Here is a 17,163-nt window from a genome sequence, read left to right on the forward strand (position 1 = left end):
AGGAATATTCCAGAAAGGGCTGCCAGGTGGAAGGAGGCATCTTCCACCTGTTGCCCACATGCTGGTAACTTAGACCACCAAGGCAGAAGAGACCCAGAAGAGGTGAGGGTGGCAAGGCCTGGGCATGATCAGCAGGAGCTGGCTGGTGAATGACTGAGGCCTCCTGTCCCTCTGCCCACTAGTCCCTGATTGCTTTTGGTTACAGAATCTACAGGAGACTTCAGCGGCTGAAGGCATCATGGGCCTGTGAGAACATGTCCGTCCAAACACTGTACTGTCAGGACGCAGGTATGAGCATTCACGGGGTGACCACCACACCGTGTGAACTGGATAAAGATGGATGGACATAAATCTTCAGCTGTCTCTGATCTGGGCACACAGGATGTATACATGATCATAGTCCCTGACACAGAATCCCAGGGCTGAGATGGGATAGCGTGAGCTCCTCTACTCTCAGTGGTGCAACCATAGTCACAGGCCACATTTGTAACCGGACTCCACACTAGCCAGGTGCCTCGCAGTCTCATACAACATTCGGGGACCCAGGAGGTGTACCAGGGCAGCTGACTGCCCATCCCTGTGCCCTTGCTCCATCTCCTTAGGAATAGGGCCCCACACACTACAGGTGGCCCACCTCACTCTGTGCCCTTCCAAGCATAACTATCAAGGGTGGCCCTGCAACAAGGTTCTGGCTACAGAGCTGGTGGGGTGCTCTGCTCTCTTCTGGTTATACCATTGGGAACCTCGGGAGCCACGCTGGGAGGCTAAGAACAGGAGCCTGGGAGGGACGCCTTGGATCCTAAAGCATGGGCTGCTTCTTCAGGGGTGGGGGACGGTGAGGACGACCAACACTTGATGAGTTCGGTTTTCTGCATCAAATGACACAGGACGCATCCTAGAGGAGGAAGTGCTGGGGTTTTGCTGTCAGGCTGCCTGGTGGACTCTCCTGGATGCTGTGTCAGCCAGGCAGAGGTGCCCACCTGACAGGCAAGCTTGGGGTAGGACCAACCCTGATGGGCTTAAGATGCCACCTGCTCCTCCAGACACAGAAGGCTAACCACTGCTGCAGAATAGAACGTAGGTTTATTTGTAGTAAAAACCGTAGTCTTGTGGGGAAAACCCATTGGCAAATGTACAGTTGTTCCATCAGGGGGTGCTGCTGGCTGTGGGACCCCCACATCCCTGACTTGCATGCATTGTGCTGCAAATGTTCACAGCTGATCTCAGGCCCCCAGTCCTTAGACGGTGTCCAGTCTCCTGCAGAGGTGCCCACACACCGGCCTGCCCAGCACCCTGCTCAGTGCAGCTCAAAAACAAACAAACAAACAAACAAACAAAAAACCAAACCAAACACACATGTCAAAACAAACACACAACATTCACAAGAACGGGGCTCTGAGTATTCTCTTTCTCAGTGTCCTTCGTTGACATTTCATGACAAGCTAAAATATACATACTTTTGCTATTATAGAATCTCTTATTCACAGATATATAATGGGAGACTTAGATGAAATAATTACAACTTCCCCTCCCCCTTCTAAAATACAAACAGATAAAACATAACAGGACAAAAAAAGCTACAACAACAGAAAAACAAACAGACCAAAACGGAAAGCACAGGGTGTTGGGAGGGTGTTCATGTGGTTCACACGGAAGGGCGGGCAGAGCCCTCCCCACAGTCTGCACTTACACTAGGCAGGCTAGGCTGAGGAGCTGTGCAAAGTGGCCTGTGCCCCAACTCTCTCCAGGGCAAACCCTTCGCTCCCAGTTTCTCATAGCTGGGGCTTTCTAAGGTGTCGCTTCCGGCTGCTCCCCGTCTCATGATCCCTCCCTGCTTCCCCTAACATCCAGCATGCTGCATGTGGACACTGGGCTGGAGGACACGAGGCCAACCCCGGACAGTGTCCCCAGGAGCAAGGTAGTGCATTGTCCCACTCCAGTGGGGACAGTGTTCCTAGCCTTGGCTCCCTACTTATCCAGGAAGGGGCAGCTAGATGAAGGGAGAAAGGGCAGCAAGGGTGTGTGTGTCTTCAAGTAAGCTTTCACTCAGAACTCCTTGGGAGGAAACCAGGGGCTGGCCAACCAAGCCAGAGGCCAAAGGCCAGGAAGCACCAGGAGAAGGAAGTGGAAGAGCAGAGACACCCAAGAGCACTTATTTTGAGCTGGCCATAGGCCCAGTGTGTGAGCTACAGGGATCCTCGCGGAGCAACCTGTCAAGGGCTAGAACCAGCATCTAGTGCAAAGGCCAGCAGACTCCTGGTGACCGTGGTTTGGAATGCAGAAGACCCAAGAGTGCCTTTCTGGAAAGAAAAGCGGCAGCAGGGAGGGGAACCTGGTTTTCTACCCTGCCCTTTGGGGTTCACAGATGTGTCCCCTGGCAGCAGGGCAGAGAAGACCTGTTTCTTGGCTCAGGAAAGGGGCTTCAACAAGCAAAGAGCAGTACCACTGACTGGGTGGGCTGGGGGTGGGTCAGCAATGTCATCGTTCCACAGGCCCGTCTGAGGGAGGGGCCTGCCCGGTCAGCGCTCAGCAGGACCCTGATGTGTTAGGAAGGGAGGCGGCCAGGGAGAGCTCCAGAGCTAGCGTGATTCAGTGGCGGTTGTGCAAGCTCTGGCTCCCGGCTGAGCCTAGTGTGTGCTACAGCACAGCTCGGCTCTGGTCCTGCCTGCCTCCCAAGACCTGACACATACTCTAGAGAGCAGCAGAAAAGACAGGCAGATCAGTGTGGGGCAGCAGATGGGCCTGGGAAGGAACCCCCTGCTGTCCCTAGCCCTCCCTAGCCACCATGAGTTGAGTTCTAGGTTTCTGAACAATCATCTAAACCAGAGATGCAGGCAGTGGCTTCTGACCTTTGCTGTCAACCACACATGCTTAGCCACACTGCCTGAGGTCCTTCTCCTTGGTGCTCTGAATGTGGCCAGCACAGATTTCCTCTATGTACAAGGACTGTACCCAGGGACAGGCCACCTAGGGCAGGTGATGGTGGAACACCCTCCCCATCCCTATGGGCCATAACAGCTGCAGGCTTAGCAGGCAGTTCCCAGAACTATGGAGAAGCCAGAGGTGGACTTCAGAGCTGGGGAGACTCCCAAGAACATCCACGGGTCCTGTCCAGGTCTCGTCCTCACTGGACGCCTTCCTCTTCCACGTACGTCGAAGGAAACCAACCGATCTGAAAGAGACATGGCAGGGACATGTGTGTCTGAATGTATGTACACATGGCAAGAGGGTATGTGTCAGGGCAGGGCCAGGAGGGGCTTGGGAGCTGAGACCCCTCCTAAACACCAGAGGTCTCAACCAGGCCTCACCGAGCCTTGAAGAGAGACTGAGAAATCTAGCTTATCATCTGCTAGTGAGAGAGTGTCAGATCCTACTGAGAAAAATCACATCTTCCTATGTCTCCTGACCTTCCCATGTCTTCCTGCCCTCAGCCAGGACACTGATAAAAATCAGGAGCAAACACACCAGAAAGGAGCCCCGCGTCAGGCTCACAAAGAGCTACCTCTATGTCTCAGAACACTGAGAAGAAGGCAGGCATTTCTTCCAGAGAACAGGAGTCAGAAATCAAACAGAAGTCCAAGGCCGGAAGCTGGATGTTGTGATACAATGTCTATGACCCCAGCATTCAGGAAACTGAAGCAGGAGGGTCGCCTTGAGAGTTTAAGGCCAGGCAGGCCTTCTCGATGAAACCTTATCTTCAAAATTAAAACAAAACTAACCAATAAAAGAAACAGATAAACAACAACAACAAAAACCAAACCAAACCAACCAAACAGACAAGAACAACAACAAAAGAAGCCAAGGAGAAAGAAAAGGAAGGGGGGAAAGAATCCCAAGGACAGAAAGATGCACTGACTTAAAAGAATCAGGTTAGACAGAGAATGGGACTAACCATAGGTCAATGGAGAGAAGGTGGAAATGGGGAAGAGATAGCCCTGGCAGACAGCCCTCAACCAAGCCCAAAGTTAGTAGCACAAACAGTGAGAACTTGGAACTGGACAGCCCAATCGCATGCCTCCCGGGCTAGCCTCTGAAAGGAGACAGGTCTGTGGCACTCGTCTTGATTGTTATTGATAGAGCGACCAGTCTGGCATGGGCAGCACCATCTCCCAGGCAGGCGATCCTAGACGGTACAAGAGAGCTTGCTGTGCATGATCGAGAGAAAGCCAGCACGCAGCATCCCTCCATGGAGCGCTTTCCACTTCCTGCCCAGTCCATCAGTGCCAGACTAGGACCTAGACCTAGAAGATAAAATTAACCCCTTCCTCCTCTCAGTTGCTTGTGATCAAAGAGGTTTATCACAGCAATGAAATGAAATGGTGTAACACTGATGAATGACATCCTCCTGTGTCTAACAACATAAAGGTACAGTCTCTGTCTAAACGTGAAGAAACATCAGACCTAACAATGGGATACAAATACATGTCTCCTCTTCAAGAAATGTTACAAGTCACATATGACAGAGAAGCTGAGGAACATTTCAATCAGGATGCTGGTCATGGCCAGTAGTTCATGCATCCAGTAAACAGCAGCTAGAAGAAACATAATTGACAAAAATTGTTGAAATTTGAAAATATAGTATAGCCATCCTGGTCTACAGAGTGAGCTCCAGGACAGCCAGGGCTATATAGGGAAACCCTGTTTTGAAAAACAAACAAACAAACAAAAAACAACAAAAAAAGAAAATATAGTACAGATTAGATAACTTTATTATTCCAAGGGGAAATACCATTGACTCCAGGAAATATTAAGGAGTAAAGATAGGTCACGTGGGCAATTACTCTCAAATGTTAAAAAAAATATATAGACGATAATGACAACACTCACACAAAAACTGGGAGGAAAATAATTTATAATCCAAGTCTGTGTGGTCCTCACACTGTCTCCAAAGGGGCTCTAAATACTCAAAGTGCGTCTGTAACCACCAGAATCACATACACGATAAAAGGGTAACTAACAAATCAATCATTAGAAGGGGAAGTGAAACAGAGAGAAAAAAATACTGGTTAACCTAAAAGTTACCCAGAAAGGAGAAGAGAGGAATTGACCCACAGTAAACAACACAATGTTAGACTTACAAATGAATAACCCAAAATTTATACTAAATATAAATGCCTACTAGAGGGCAAAGACTGCCACATTAGAGTCCCTGTAAAACTTCCAACTGGCTATAGGAAACCCAGTGTAAGTACAAGGAAAGAGACAGGTCAACTGTAACAGGCAAGGGGGAGGAGCAAAGCACTTACTTAAGGAAAGATGCTGTCGCCTCTGTCAATAGACAGACTCAGCAGTAAAACGGCCAGAGAGAACAGGCATTTCGTGATGACAACAGGTTATAGCAACAAGATCTACTCACAAAAGCTCAAACCAGTTGTTTTCAGACTGTGCTATGGAATTGCCTGGACCTGGTGAGGGACCAAGCACGTAACTGAATGACAGTCCCAGTGGCTTCCACTGCATCGGCCCACTTCAGGGCTGGCGTCCAGCCTTCAAAGTTACTGCTAGGACTTAGTAGCCTTCAGTCTTTTGAAGGGAAGCTAGGAATAAATGAAACTATTTGGGTTCTGCAACACAGACCCCAAAGTTGACTGGAAACAGACCCCAAAAGTGACCAGGATGACTGGGAACAGAATGGTTCCTGCTACCAGCTATAGAACGCTCAGCAGGGGAGTCAAGGCTGTCTGGCCCTTGTAGACAAATGCCTGTGGGTCTCTGCAGCCCCAGGAAAATCCAGTGTGTCCTGCTGTTGGCACCTGGAGCTCTCTGCCTTTCCAAAAAGTTGCTCAGAGGCCCGGGCCAAAGCCAGTGGATCTATATGAGCTCTGGGATAGAGGAGGCTCTTAGCAGAACCTCTTGGGGAAAGAGTCTGAGGGAGCCACATGGTAGTCACCATAAATAGGAAGAAGGGATGGGGTACAGTAGGACCTGATAGCTACCTGCACGTGACCAGATGACTGTTTATAAAACCTGTTCCTGAGTGACCACAAAGGCAGAGAAGGGTCTGGGTGGCCTGGATGGAGACCTGACCAGTGTAGCTAGGATCACAATGATCATGGCTAAGCACAGTTGAGGCCGAAGAACAGCTAGTCGAGTCCGACTATGTCAGAGCCAAAGGCAAACCTTCTTGACCTCTCGGTAAGGCCAGCCCTGGGCCTCTGCACAAAGCCCTCAAGCCAGGCACGCTACTCACCCGCCCATTTGTCTCTCCTTTCCACCAGCCCTGGTCCCCACCAATTCGGCTGTAGATCTTCACCACATCACCTTCTCGCAGTGACAGCTCCCGCATGTCTCGAGCAGCAAAGTTGTACCTGGCCACGGCTGTGCCGATGACCCGCGGTGTGAACACTATTGGGGAAGACAGGGTGAGACATCAAACAACTGCAGGAGCTGCCCAGCCAGGGCTAGAGGTCCTCAGACTGAGCTGTGTCCCTTCCCTGGTACCTAGACTACGGCTTTGTGCCCACAGCTAGGAAGGTCTCTGGAGGAACACTAGCCTCCAGCTGAGGGCCTGTCACACCTGCATTTGGGCATATGACACATCTATGCATGCACTTAATGGGGGTTTGAGCTATCACCACCAATGCTGGGCCACTATCACAAGCAATAAGCATGCCATTGGTGAACAGAGCAGGCACCCATGCCTTGACCATCCCCACCCCAGGTCCCCAAACTAGATTGCAACCCAGTGGACTTGTTCAGCCCAGAACCCAGGAGTCCTGGGGACAGGTGACAATGGCAGTGAGGGGACACATGGCCTCACACAGAAGGGCTTTGGCTCTGGCAGCAGAAAGCACGTCAGACCAGGGATGACTAAAACCCTCTCCTCCACACCCATTCCTGTTCCCATGGCAGCTCTCCTGGCTGCAGAGTAGTCACCAGCTCTGCCCCCAACCCCATCTCCCAAACCAGAGGCAAAGCTCTCAGTGGCCGGGAAGGATGACAAGCTGATGAGGCAGGGACGTGTCCACCAGTGTGACCAGGGATGAGCCCTACCAAATGCGTCCTCATGTGCAGCAGCCTTGGCCAGATCCCCAGCCGTCCCCCTCCCCCCCAGCACCAGGCTGCACAGTCAGGGGGACCCATCAGGCTGGGCCCTGAGCAGTAGAGGTACCTGACCAGAAGGGAGCAGAAGGGGCCTGGGGGGCAAAGCTGAGGCCCTGAGGACTGAGAAAAGAAAAGTTGTAGGAAGCGCAGGAAGCTGCAAAGAGGCAAGAGAGAGCATAAGACAGGGTAGAGCCAAGGAGCCACAGGCGATGCCAGGCTCTACCTCAGGAGGATGCTGGGGAGGGCAGGGGCCTACCACAGGCACAGCTAGGCCACTGCTTGCTCTACACCTATGTCTTGAAAGGACACTGAGGCCAACTGTCATGGAGGTTGGCAAGCCTCTGCTGGTCTGCTCTGTCTGGGGTGGGGAAAGGAAGATCCCATAGTTCTGCAGGTCCCTGCAGACTGGAGATATGGGAAGCTCAGGGGAAAGAGCCCTGGGCTAGAAGCCAAAAGCTCTGGGCCTCTCTCTGCCCCGAGGTCCAGGCTGCACACTTGTCATCAGCTTTGAAATCCCCACTGTAGGCAGAGAGCTGCCTTGAATAGCCAAGGCCCCAGGGCACCCACGGAGGGCTCTGTTCTCAGATCCTGCCTTACTGCTTCTCCTTACTGTCAACTCCTAGCACAGGTGCCAAGAGTCAGGGTAGAAGTGTAGACCCCGTCTGCTACGTGAAATGAGAAGGGGTGTGAGTCAGGGCCACTGATAGATGTGGAGGGCCTGGCCCACATTCAGGGATCGGGCAACAACCCAGGGGGACAGGGAGATCTTGGCCCTTCACGTGGCCTGAGTAGATAACCCTGGACACAGGCATTACCTGGAGACCGGCTTGAGGCCCTGCTGGTGGTTCGCTCCCGAGACTTGTAGGGGAACTTGAGTGTAGTGTCCAACTGCTTGAAGCTTTCCTTGAGTGAGTGACACTGGTAGTACTCCACCAGCTCCTGCAGGGGTTGCACACTCACCAACCGCTGGAGACTCAGGAGCCCTCCCACCTCCTGGGTTCAAGGGATGGGCTCTTCTGAGACCCCCTCAATCTCACTCCAGCCAAGCCCAGCTAGGATGGCCAGTGCCTCAAAAACCTCTCCCTCAGGCGCAGGGCTCCCAAATATTGCTGAAAGAATGCTCTGGAAAGAATGCCAAAGAAAACAAACTGCTGACGACTGTGCCATCCATGCTGGAGGGAGGCACACCTGCAGGGCAGAATGCCACGAGGCTAGAGCCACTCAGAGGACTGGACAGCTACGAATGACGGCCACACAAAGAGGTGTGCTGTGGCTTTGTAGGAGCTCTGTGAACCACGGCCTGGCTGCCCCAAGAGGCACCTACAGTCTCACCAGATGGTGTGTGTTTGTTAGCTCTGGGCTGTGAAGAGGATTTCAGGCACTTTCTGTTTGCCTGTGTTTTCCTGTAGGTCACAGGGGGTAAAGGAAATCTCCAATGTCCTGCCAGGGGAGCCATGTTTGTGACTTAAGAAGAAAAAAAAAATACGGGGCCAGGTATGGTGGTACACGCCTTTAATTCCAGCCAAGTAGGAAGGCAGAGAGAACTCCACAGTGAGTTCCAGACCTGCCAGAGCTACATCATGTCTGTCTCCAAAAACAAAGAAAAAGGGTTGGGGTTGAGGTTGGGCTCGGAGGTAGGGCAATTGTCTAGTATGTGCAAGGCCCTGGGCTCTGTGCTAGTACCAAAAGGGAGTGGTGGAGGTCAAAATCAACTATTTTAGTGTCACTTTAAGGAATAGAATGCCTTTAACTGCATTCTGGTGGGGCTGACCACAAGGACGGGAGGAGAGGATCAGCCTGAGGCAACTGGTAATCTCATGTCCAAGGTGACATTTGAGCTAGGGAAAGTTTTGGAGTGACCCAACTCCGGTATAACATGACTCCAACTGTTCCCAGGAATCCTGTCAAGTGTCTCTAGATTTCTCTGGGAAGAATCACCCCTCCCTAGGCAGAGAGAACGGATCATCGGGGGCAGAGTGGACAGTGGAGAGCCCTTGGGCCTCTGGCCAGGGTCTGGAGCAGTGACAGTTACAGGTACACGTACCAGGAGGCTCTCAAACTTCTTAGCTTCCGTGATGTGGATCCAGCTATCTTTCTCCACCACCTTGATATGTTTCACCTCATCATTGAACCTGGATAGACAGACAGACAGACAGACAGACAGCCCCAGGCTTATTCCAGATCTGCTTCAGCAAAGATCCTGACCTACACCTCTACACTGACTGTGCAGCTGCCTCTCCAGCCCTTGGCCCACTCCATTTGAGCAGATCTTCCATATCTCTCCCTGCCTACTTTAAGTCCATACCCTAGAGTCCCCACTACCAACTCTGACCTCAGTCCCTAACCCCCTATAGGAGGCTCCAAAGCACGGAGCACAAGTTCATCAGGTCCCAGGGGCAGCGGCCCTGCCCTCATCATCTTTAGTTCAAGTGTATCTAACCTAGAGAGCCTTGGGAGGCTCCCAGCAAATGACAGCCCAGCCCATGTGAGGCAACACCAAGGTTCAAGATGTCACACAGACAGCAATCTCAAGCCAGTGTCCTGATGTCCATGGGTGTAGGAACTCAGTCAGTGAAGCAAGAGAACCTATCTCCCTAAATATGTCTACACATGACCCAAACATGTAACATGGACTGAACAGTGCTGAGGGATGGAGACATCCTAGGAATGCAAGGTTGGTTCAATACCCTAAGACTGGCTAAGGAGACACTGAATGAATGAGTGACCAAGCATTGCTCCACAGGACCACGGTAGGGACCTACCTGTGTTCACGTGGCTTTAACATGTGCTGTGAGCCAGACCAATAGGATCCCCACTGTGGTGTCCCAAAGACTAGGCAGACACAAGGCACTGTGGACACTCCTAGGATGTGGGAGTGCTGGCTGCCATGTCATTGTGTGGGGCTGGACACAGGCTATGAATTTCTTTAGGCCCTGAACATCATAGGACCTTTTGGGAAAGTGATGGCTCCTGGCAGTGTGACCTTCCTGAAGCGAGGAGACCTGGGGGCCTCTTGCTCGGCTCTAGCCCCTAGTGCCCACCCGCCCAAAAGGCCATGAGGATTCCTGCATCCACTGGCATCTGTTCCCAGCCTCTGTCACTGTAGCGAGAGGCTGTCTTACTATGGCTACCAAGAGGCTAGCTAGATCACGGAGCTTGCTTCACCCAGGAGCCCTGCTCAGGACTTGCATAACCCCACTGAATCACAGCAAATCATACACCTAGTAACAGGTCTAAGACTTGTGCCCATGGCTATCCTGGGCTGAGGAAAACAAACTTCAGGGTCTTGTTTGTTTTTTATCTGAGGAAAGATGCCCAGATCAAGGACCTGTAGCCCAAGCTACAAGGCTACCATGGGCACTGATGAAAGTCTCCAAGGGTCCCTAGATGCCACAAAGCAGCGTGATGCGTACATCCTGCATAAGACTCACTGGATTGGCTGCCAGTAGACCTCTGATGGCACTTCTCAGTGTCCTGCCAGCCCACCTTTCTCTGAAAATGCTAACCCAGCCCTTAGCTGGGTGACGTGGCCATGGAGCCCTGAACACGTGAGGAGATCTGATGGTAGCCCGTGTCCTCTGCTTCCATCTTGTCTGGGATTTTCTAGCCTGGGCATCAGAGAGAAGACCCACTCCACCTCCTCAGTAGCAGGCTAAAGAGGGACACTTATGGGCCCAGAGCTGCGGCTCACTTGATGCTGATGGCGAAGCGTTCTGCCTCTGCTGGACGCTCTCTGATGAGGTAGGTCCCACTGGCATGAGACTTGAGCAGATTGTCCGTCTGCTGCCGTTCCATGTTGCCAGCAAACCTGGGGTCAGAAAACCAGAGCTGAGACGTGATGCTGCCGGAGCAGTGCCTGGGGTGTGTGTGTGTGCAGGTGGAGTGGTCCTGGGGTGTGTGTGTGTGTGTGTGTGTGTGTGAGACACCTGCCTCGGGCTCTGCTCCTTGTCTGACCCTCTGAGGTGAGCAGACACATGACTGATGGTGGGGGGTGGGGGGTATGTGGCCATGTCCTGATACACAGGGCACAATGTGGGGACCAGAACCTCAAGTCAAGCATACAAAGGTATCTGGTAAAGACGTCACAGGGGAGAGATAAGAGCGCGCCATAGCCAGGTGGAGAGACTATTCAGATCACAAATCACAAACTTCTACCAGACCCCATCTTCTAGATTCTCTGCACTACTCGAGAAGACGTAACAAGGGGGCATTTTGGGAGAGACACTCTGGAGGAGGCCAGCACCTGTGTTGAATGAGAACTGAGCAAAAAGGGCCTTTCCCACCACATACACACATATGTACGTACATAAGCAAATAAGTAAATAAATGGGCAATGAGGTGGGGGCTGGTCCCCTCAGCAAAGCAACCCCCACATTCCTGGCATGACACCATGAGCTTAGTCTTCAGTGCGCACAGTTAGGGTAGATCTAGGGCTAATATATTAAATCTCCTGCTGGCTGGGGTGGGGGTGGTCACTTTAGTGGTAGCCACTGGTAAGTTGCCCATACTCTAGTTAAACAAACAAACAAACAAACACAACTGCCCCCCAGCCCCCCACCTCCAATGATCTACAGGCAAACCCAACTAAACTCAGTGGTCACACACAAAAAAGATATAAAACTAAGAAGGAAACCAGCTGGCGAGAAGTTGGGGAGATGGAGTCACATGGACAGTCACAGGGGTACAGTGACTAAAATTCACTATATACAGGTCTGGAGTTACCAAAGGAAAAAATAATAATCAATCTCTGTCTCTGTCTCTGTCTCTGTGTCTCTGTCTCTGTCTCTGTCTCTGTCTCTGTCTCTCTCTCTCTCTCTGTCTCTCTGTCTCTCTCTCTGCTTCCTGACTGGTGTGCACTGTAAAGAGCTACCTCATACAACCCGAGATGCACTGTACCCAGAACTGTGAACCAGGAGAAATCCTTCCGTCTTTACACTGCTTGGTCAGGTGTTTGCCACAGAGAAATGACAAGAAACAAACACTCCATCAAGTGAGAACCACTTAATTTCTGTCAGCAACCATGCACTACCTGCAGGTCAGAGACAGTCAGGATAGGCATGTATGCAGCAGGCCCAGTAAAGCCTAGAGAGATGCAAGGGACAGACACTGAGGTACTAGGACGGGGCAAGGACTTGGGAACCTGCAAACGCCACTTGTGAGGCTGGGGATACTGGCCTGAACTGGGAAATGAGCCCACCTGGTTTAGAGGTATGTATGCTGCCCATGTGGGGCTAAGTGGCTTTGAGGACAAGTTTTTGTAGGCACTGGGCCCATGTGGGACAGACTCATGATCTGTGACTATACCCAAAACACCACCTTCATCTTTCCATGTAACACACTGCCTCTTCTCACCAAAGGCATGACTATAACCCAGACCCTAAACACATCACATTCTACAGCTTCCATGAAGCTCAATGAAGTCTGCATAGAAAAGGGCTCATTACCACACATATTAGAGCCTGCTGATCTGTTTTAGAGACAGAGAAATAGCCTAGGTGGGGCTCAATTCCGCCCCGTCCCAGGCCCACTCATAGGCTTAGAGGGCCATACCCTATGACATAGGGGCCACCGAATGCCCAATACTGCAGCCCACAATCCACTTACCACGGGTAGGCAGTGTAATCGATCTCCCGGGATGGTGGGCGGCCAGTAGGCGGCTGGGAAGAGAACACAGGTTATATTAATGTCCCCAGGGGGCATGAGAGAGAGAGGAGCTCTGAGAGGCCCAATCCTGGGACCAGCCATCTATATGGGCCAGAACGTCATGTGGACTTAGCCCAGCACCCCTGAACTGTAACATCCCTGGAGGCACTACCAGGACTTCCTCTGAGCTGATGTGCAGGAGGGTTGACAGAGTGAATGCCTGGTTTTCATTGAAGGTATGAATGAATGAGGAGCCACCAACAGGAACAAACAGTCCCTGAGAGGGAAAGGCTGGAGGCCACAGGAAATACCCAATAGTGGGCATGAGGTAGCCACACTCAGGAAGCACAACGCAGCCGCCCCTGCCCTGCCCTGCCCCACCCCATTCTCCTCTGCTATGGGTTCCTCAGGTCTGTCCAGAGAGCTCTGAGCATTTAAAATGTTCCTTCAAGCAGTATATGAGCAGTTGGGTGAGTAGAGACAGCTCTTTGTTCCATCACTTTCAGGGAGAAGTCAACTTTTACTTTTAGCTGTCCTTGGGAGAACAGGAATCAAGCTTACTCTGGGACAACCCTGGGCGGCCTTTGACCCCAGAGCCAAGACAGACTCAGAGGGAAGATGCCACCTAGCCTTCATTCCAAACAAGGCAATTTCCAGTTTGCAGACCTTATGTCTGGGAAGTGTCCTCCTCCCTGGGCTCTGACCGCCTGAAAGGATGACAGCGAAGGGCAGTGGTTCTACATTAGCTTCCACTGAGTGGACGATGCCCACTGTGGTGGTTCAAATAAGAATGGAGCCCACAGGCTCATAGATTTGAATGCTTAGTCACCAGGGAATGAATCTGTTTGAAAGGATTAGAAGGATTAGGGGGGTGTGGCCTTGTTGGAGTTTCAAAGAGATCACATCATGCCGTGTTTCTGTCTGCTGCCTTCAGATCAGGACGTAGCTCTCAGTCACTGCTCTAGAGCCATGCATGTTGCTTGCTCCCACCATGCTCCATTATGGTGATAACTGACGAACCCTCTGAAACTATAAGCAAGCCCCAATTAAATGCATAAGCTTCTTTGGTCATGGTGCCTCTTCACAGCAATAGAACACTGACTGAGACATCCTCAGCTCCCAAACCTCCAATAGACATTGCACCTCTGTCCACCCCTAGGCTCTGCCCCAGATGCAGCTCATATGGCCATCTAGCAAGGACAACCTGACATGCTGGCCCTAGCTCTCTGTATCTTGGATCCTGTGATCTAGAAGCATTGGGGAAAGGACTCACCCTTCCATCCACTGGGCAGGGCTTCACAGATGAGCTGGGAAAATACCCTGACTTCCTGGTTTGAACCAGCCGCCCCTAGAGGAATAAGCGATGAGGAGCCATGAGGGTGCCTGCAGCTGACAAATCCCAGGCCTGACATGAGTGTCACCTTTCTGCTGGGACCTTAGTTGACCTCTCCACCACTTGGAGGAGAGACGAAGGCATCCCCACTTTACAGATAAGTAATGCCAAGGCTCAAGAAAACAGCCAAGTGTCTCTGCAAGTCTACCTAAGAAACAGGTGACACCAGAGAGGTGGTAAGGAAGATGAAGACCCGGTGCGATGGTTTGTCAGTATAACACAACCTGGAATCATCTGAGAAGAGAGTCACACTGAGAGACTGTGTACAGCAGGCTGCCCTGCCTCTGGGCCTTAACTGAGACGAGAAGACCCAGCCCAGGTCAGCAGAACAACTCCCTGGGTTTGATTTCTGCTCTGTGTGGGAGTGAGGAAGGTGAACTGGGCACTAAGCATGCAACCATCCCCTCTGCTTTTGACTGTGGATGTGACATGACTGGCTGCCTCAAGTACCTGCCTGACTTCCCTGCAAGGATGGCCTGTAACCTGGACCTGTGAGCAAAGAAACCCTCCTCACGCTGGGTTGCTTTCTGTCAGTGTGTTCCATCACAGCAACAGTATAAAACTGTAACAACCCAGGATGCAGAGCATCCATCCCTCAGTACCTTTATGACACTGGGATGCAGAGCATCCATCCCTCAGTACCTCTGTGAAAACAGGGATGCAGAGCATCCATCCCTCAGTACCTCTGTGACACCCGGGATGCAGGGCATCCATCCCTCAGTACCTTTATGACACTGGGATGCAGAGCATCCATCCCTCAGTACCTTTATGACACTGGGATGCAGAGCATCCATCCCTCAGTACCTTTATGACACTGAGATGCAGAGCATCCATCCCTCAGTACCTTTATGACACTGAGATGCAGAGCATCCATCCCTCAGTACCTCTGTGACACTGGGATGCAGAGCATCCATCCCTCAGTACCTTTATGACACTGGAATGCAGAGCATCCATCCCTCAGTATCTCTATGACACCCGGGATGCAGAGCATCCATCCCTCAGTACCTTTATGACACTGAGATGCAGAGCATCCATCCCTCAGTATCTCTGTGAAAACAGGGATGCAGAGCATCCATCCCTCAGTACCTTTATGACACTGAGATGCAGAGCATCCATCCCTCAGTACCTTTATGACACTGAGATGCAGATCATCCATCCCTCAGTACCTTTATGACACTGAGATGCAGAGCATCCATCCCTCAGTACCTCTGTGACACTGGGATGCAGAGCATCCATCCCTCAGTACCTCTGTGACACTGGGATGCAGAGCATCCATCCCTCAGTATCTCTATGACAACAGGGATGCAGAGCATCCATCCTTCAGTACCTTTATGACACTGGGATGCAGAGCATCCATCCCTCAGTACCTCTGTGACACTGGGATGCAGAGCATCCATCCCTCAGTATCTTTATGACACTCGGGATGCAGAGCATCCATCCTTCAGTACCTTTATGACACCCAGGATGCATAGCATCCCTCTGTATCCTTCGGCTCTTGTGTTATGTGTCTAGCTCAGTAGTCTGGACTCAATTACTGATGGTGTCTTTGAGAGAAAAGACACTACAAATATCACCAACCTTTATCCTAACTCTGTACTTCAAGCTAGCCATGTATTTTTGGGGTTCCTTAGGGGCTGGGACTCAACAGAGAGGGTACTAAAGGTTTAATAAGCTCCAGCTCCCATCTGTAAAGTATTCCACAAGAACATGACGGGGCCTGTATTTGTCTTCCTCCCACTAGTCAGGGCCCTGGGGCCAGTCCCTAACACTGTGAGCTGTTGCTGACCACAATGGGGGCACTGAGGACAGGGCAGGGCATGCTGGGACGGAGTCTGGTGAGGCCTATGGGGTCCACCAAGGCAGGAAAGTCAGGGCAAACAAGAGTCTCAGTGGAAGGATGCTGCATCCCACCTGAGTGACAATCACCTCTGTGAAGACATTGCAGAATTCATGTTTAGAATGGAGGTGGCAGAGGCCATGATAAGCAGCCTCTCCTATCACTCTATGGCATCACCCCTAACCTCCCTGCTTTGGCCATGGGGGGTGCACAGGGGAAGGAGCAAGGCTGTACCCCACCTCCAGGACCCAGGACTCACTTCCCACCAAGGAGAATCGGGGTCACCCCGGAGCAGTTCTATCACGTCTCCTGTCTGGAAGGTCAACACAGGCTTCCCAGGAGGGGCTGGGTTACCATGGTAATTCTGCACAGCAACCATCTTGGGACCTAAGGTAGAAGAAAATGGCTCACTTAGTGACTTTGTCCTTGCTGACAGCTCCCCTCCATCATTAACCCTTCCTGGTCTGGGGAACCCTTCATGAAACTGTTGCCCAACGCATACACACAAGATTGCATCACCCCTTCTGTATCCTTCCCATAGGGCTCCTACATCTACTAAGTTGAGATAGATGCCAGCATAGTCCAGTGACAGCTACTTATTGTTACATGGAATTTTATGTCTCTCCCAGACACCACTGAGCTAGATCTACAGTGTAGAGCTAGGGAGCCCTGTCCCCCACTGCCCCGTGTTAGAGATGAGGTACCACAGAACGGTTGAGAAGCGGGGCCTGGGACTGCAGGAGAGAGATAGGCTGAGCACCCAAGTGTGGATTGTTGTCTACATGTAGGTGAGGGCAGGCACAAGATGAGGAAGGCGGGCTGAGAATTTTAGAGCTAAGTACAGAGAGTGCAGAGGGAGAGAAGAAGGGAAGGGGAGGGGGAGATAAGATGGAACCTATAGGAGAGGAAGAGGAGCCAGAACCACACAGTCCTGGGAGCCATAAGTACTGGGGATTTCTTAGATAGTTAAATAATAAGTAGGGTGCGTTTGCCCCATCTAGGTGAGTAGCTTGTATTTATATCAATTAAGTTGTGAGTTCATCGTGTGGGCATTTTGTGGGTTGAGAATTTACTCATATAAATCTGACTGATAAATCACAAGCCTCGAGAGTTTTGATTTTACCGGGTTACAATCCGCAGCATCGCTGCATGGGGCTAGCCATGGAGGTGGTGAGATGGCCGGGGCCAGGGAGTAGCCGGCGCTAGCGTGGGATGGTGTCTTCATGCAACACCCAAGAATCTGAGG

General features: G+C 51.6%; 1 protein-coding gene across 6 annotated transcripts in view; it reads right to left on the reverse strand.

Moving 5' to 3' along the window:
- Positions 1-1,064: 1,064 nt before the first annotated feature.
- Vav2 (vav 2 oncogene) overlaps positions 1,065-17,163 on the reverse strand; it is a 165,505-nt gene continuing 149,406 nt past the window's right edge. For 4 of the 6 annotated variants that reach the window (NM_009500.2, XM_006497856.2, XM_006497854.2 and 1 more), the window contains 9 exons: positions 16,177-16,304; positions 13,961-14,035; positions 12,649-12,701; positions 10,736-10,852; positions 9,089-9,176; positions 7,860-7,983; positions 7,112-7,198; positions 6,191-6,345; positions 1,065-3,172 (listed from right to left, as the gene is read on the reverse strand). In NM_009500.2, coding sequence (NP_033526.1) covers positions 3,125-3,172; positions 6,191-6,345; positions 7,112-7,198; positions 7,860-7,983; positions 9,089-9,176; positions 10,736-10,852; positions 12,649-12,701; positions 13,961-14,035; positions 16,177-16,304 — 875 coding nt within the window. In that variant the 3' untranslated portion in view covers positions 1,065-3,124. Of the gene's footprint in view, positions 3,173-6,190; positions 6,346-7,111; positions 7,199-7,859; positions 7,984-8,081; positions 8,167-9,088; positions 9,177-10,735; positions 10,853-12,648; positions 12,702-13,960; positions 14,036-16,176; positions 16,305-17,163 lie in introns of all 6 variants that reach the window. The other 2 variants (NR_133905.1, XM_006497858.3) reach the window with 2 other exon arrangements.

The sequence above is a fragment of the Mus musculus genome, chromosome 2, assembly GCF_000001635.26.
Source record: "Mus musculus strain C57BL/6J chromosome 2, GRCm38.p6 C57BL/6J".
In the NCBI taxonomy this organism is placed as follows: Eukaryota; Metazoa; Chordata; class Mammalia; order Rodentia; family Muridae; genus Mus; species Mus musculus.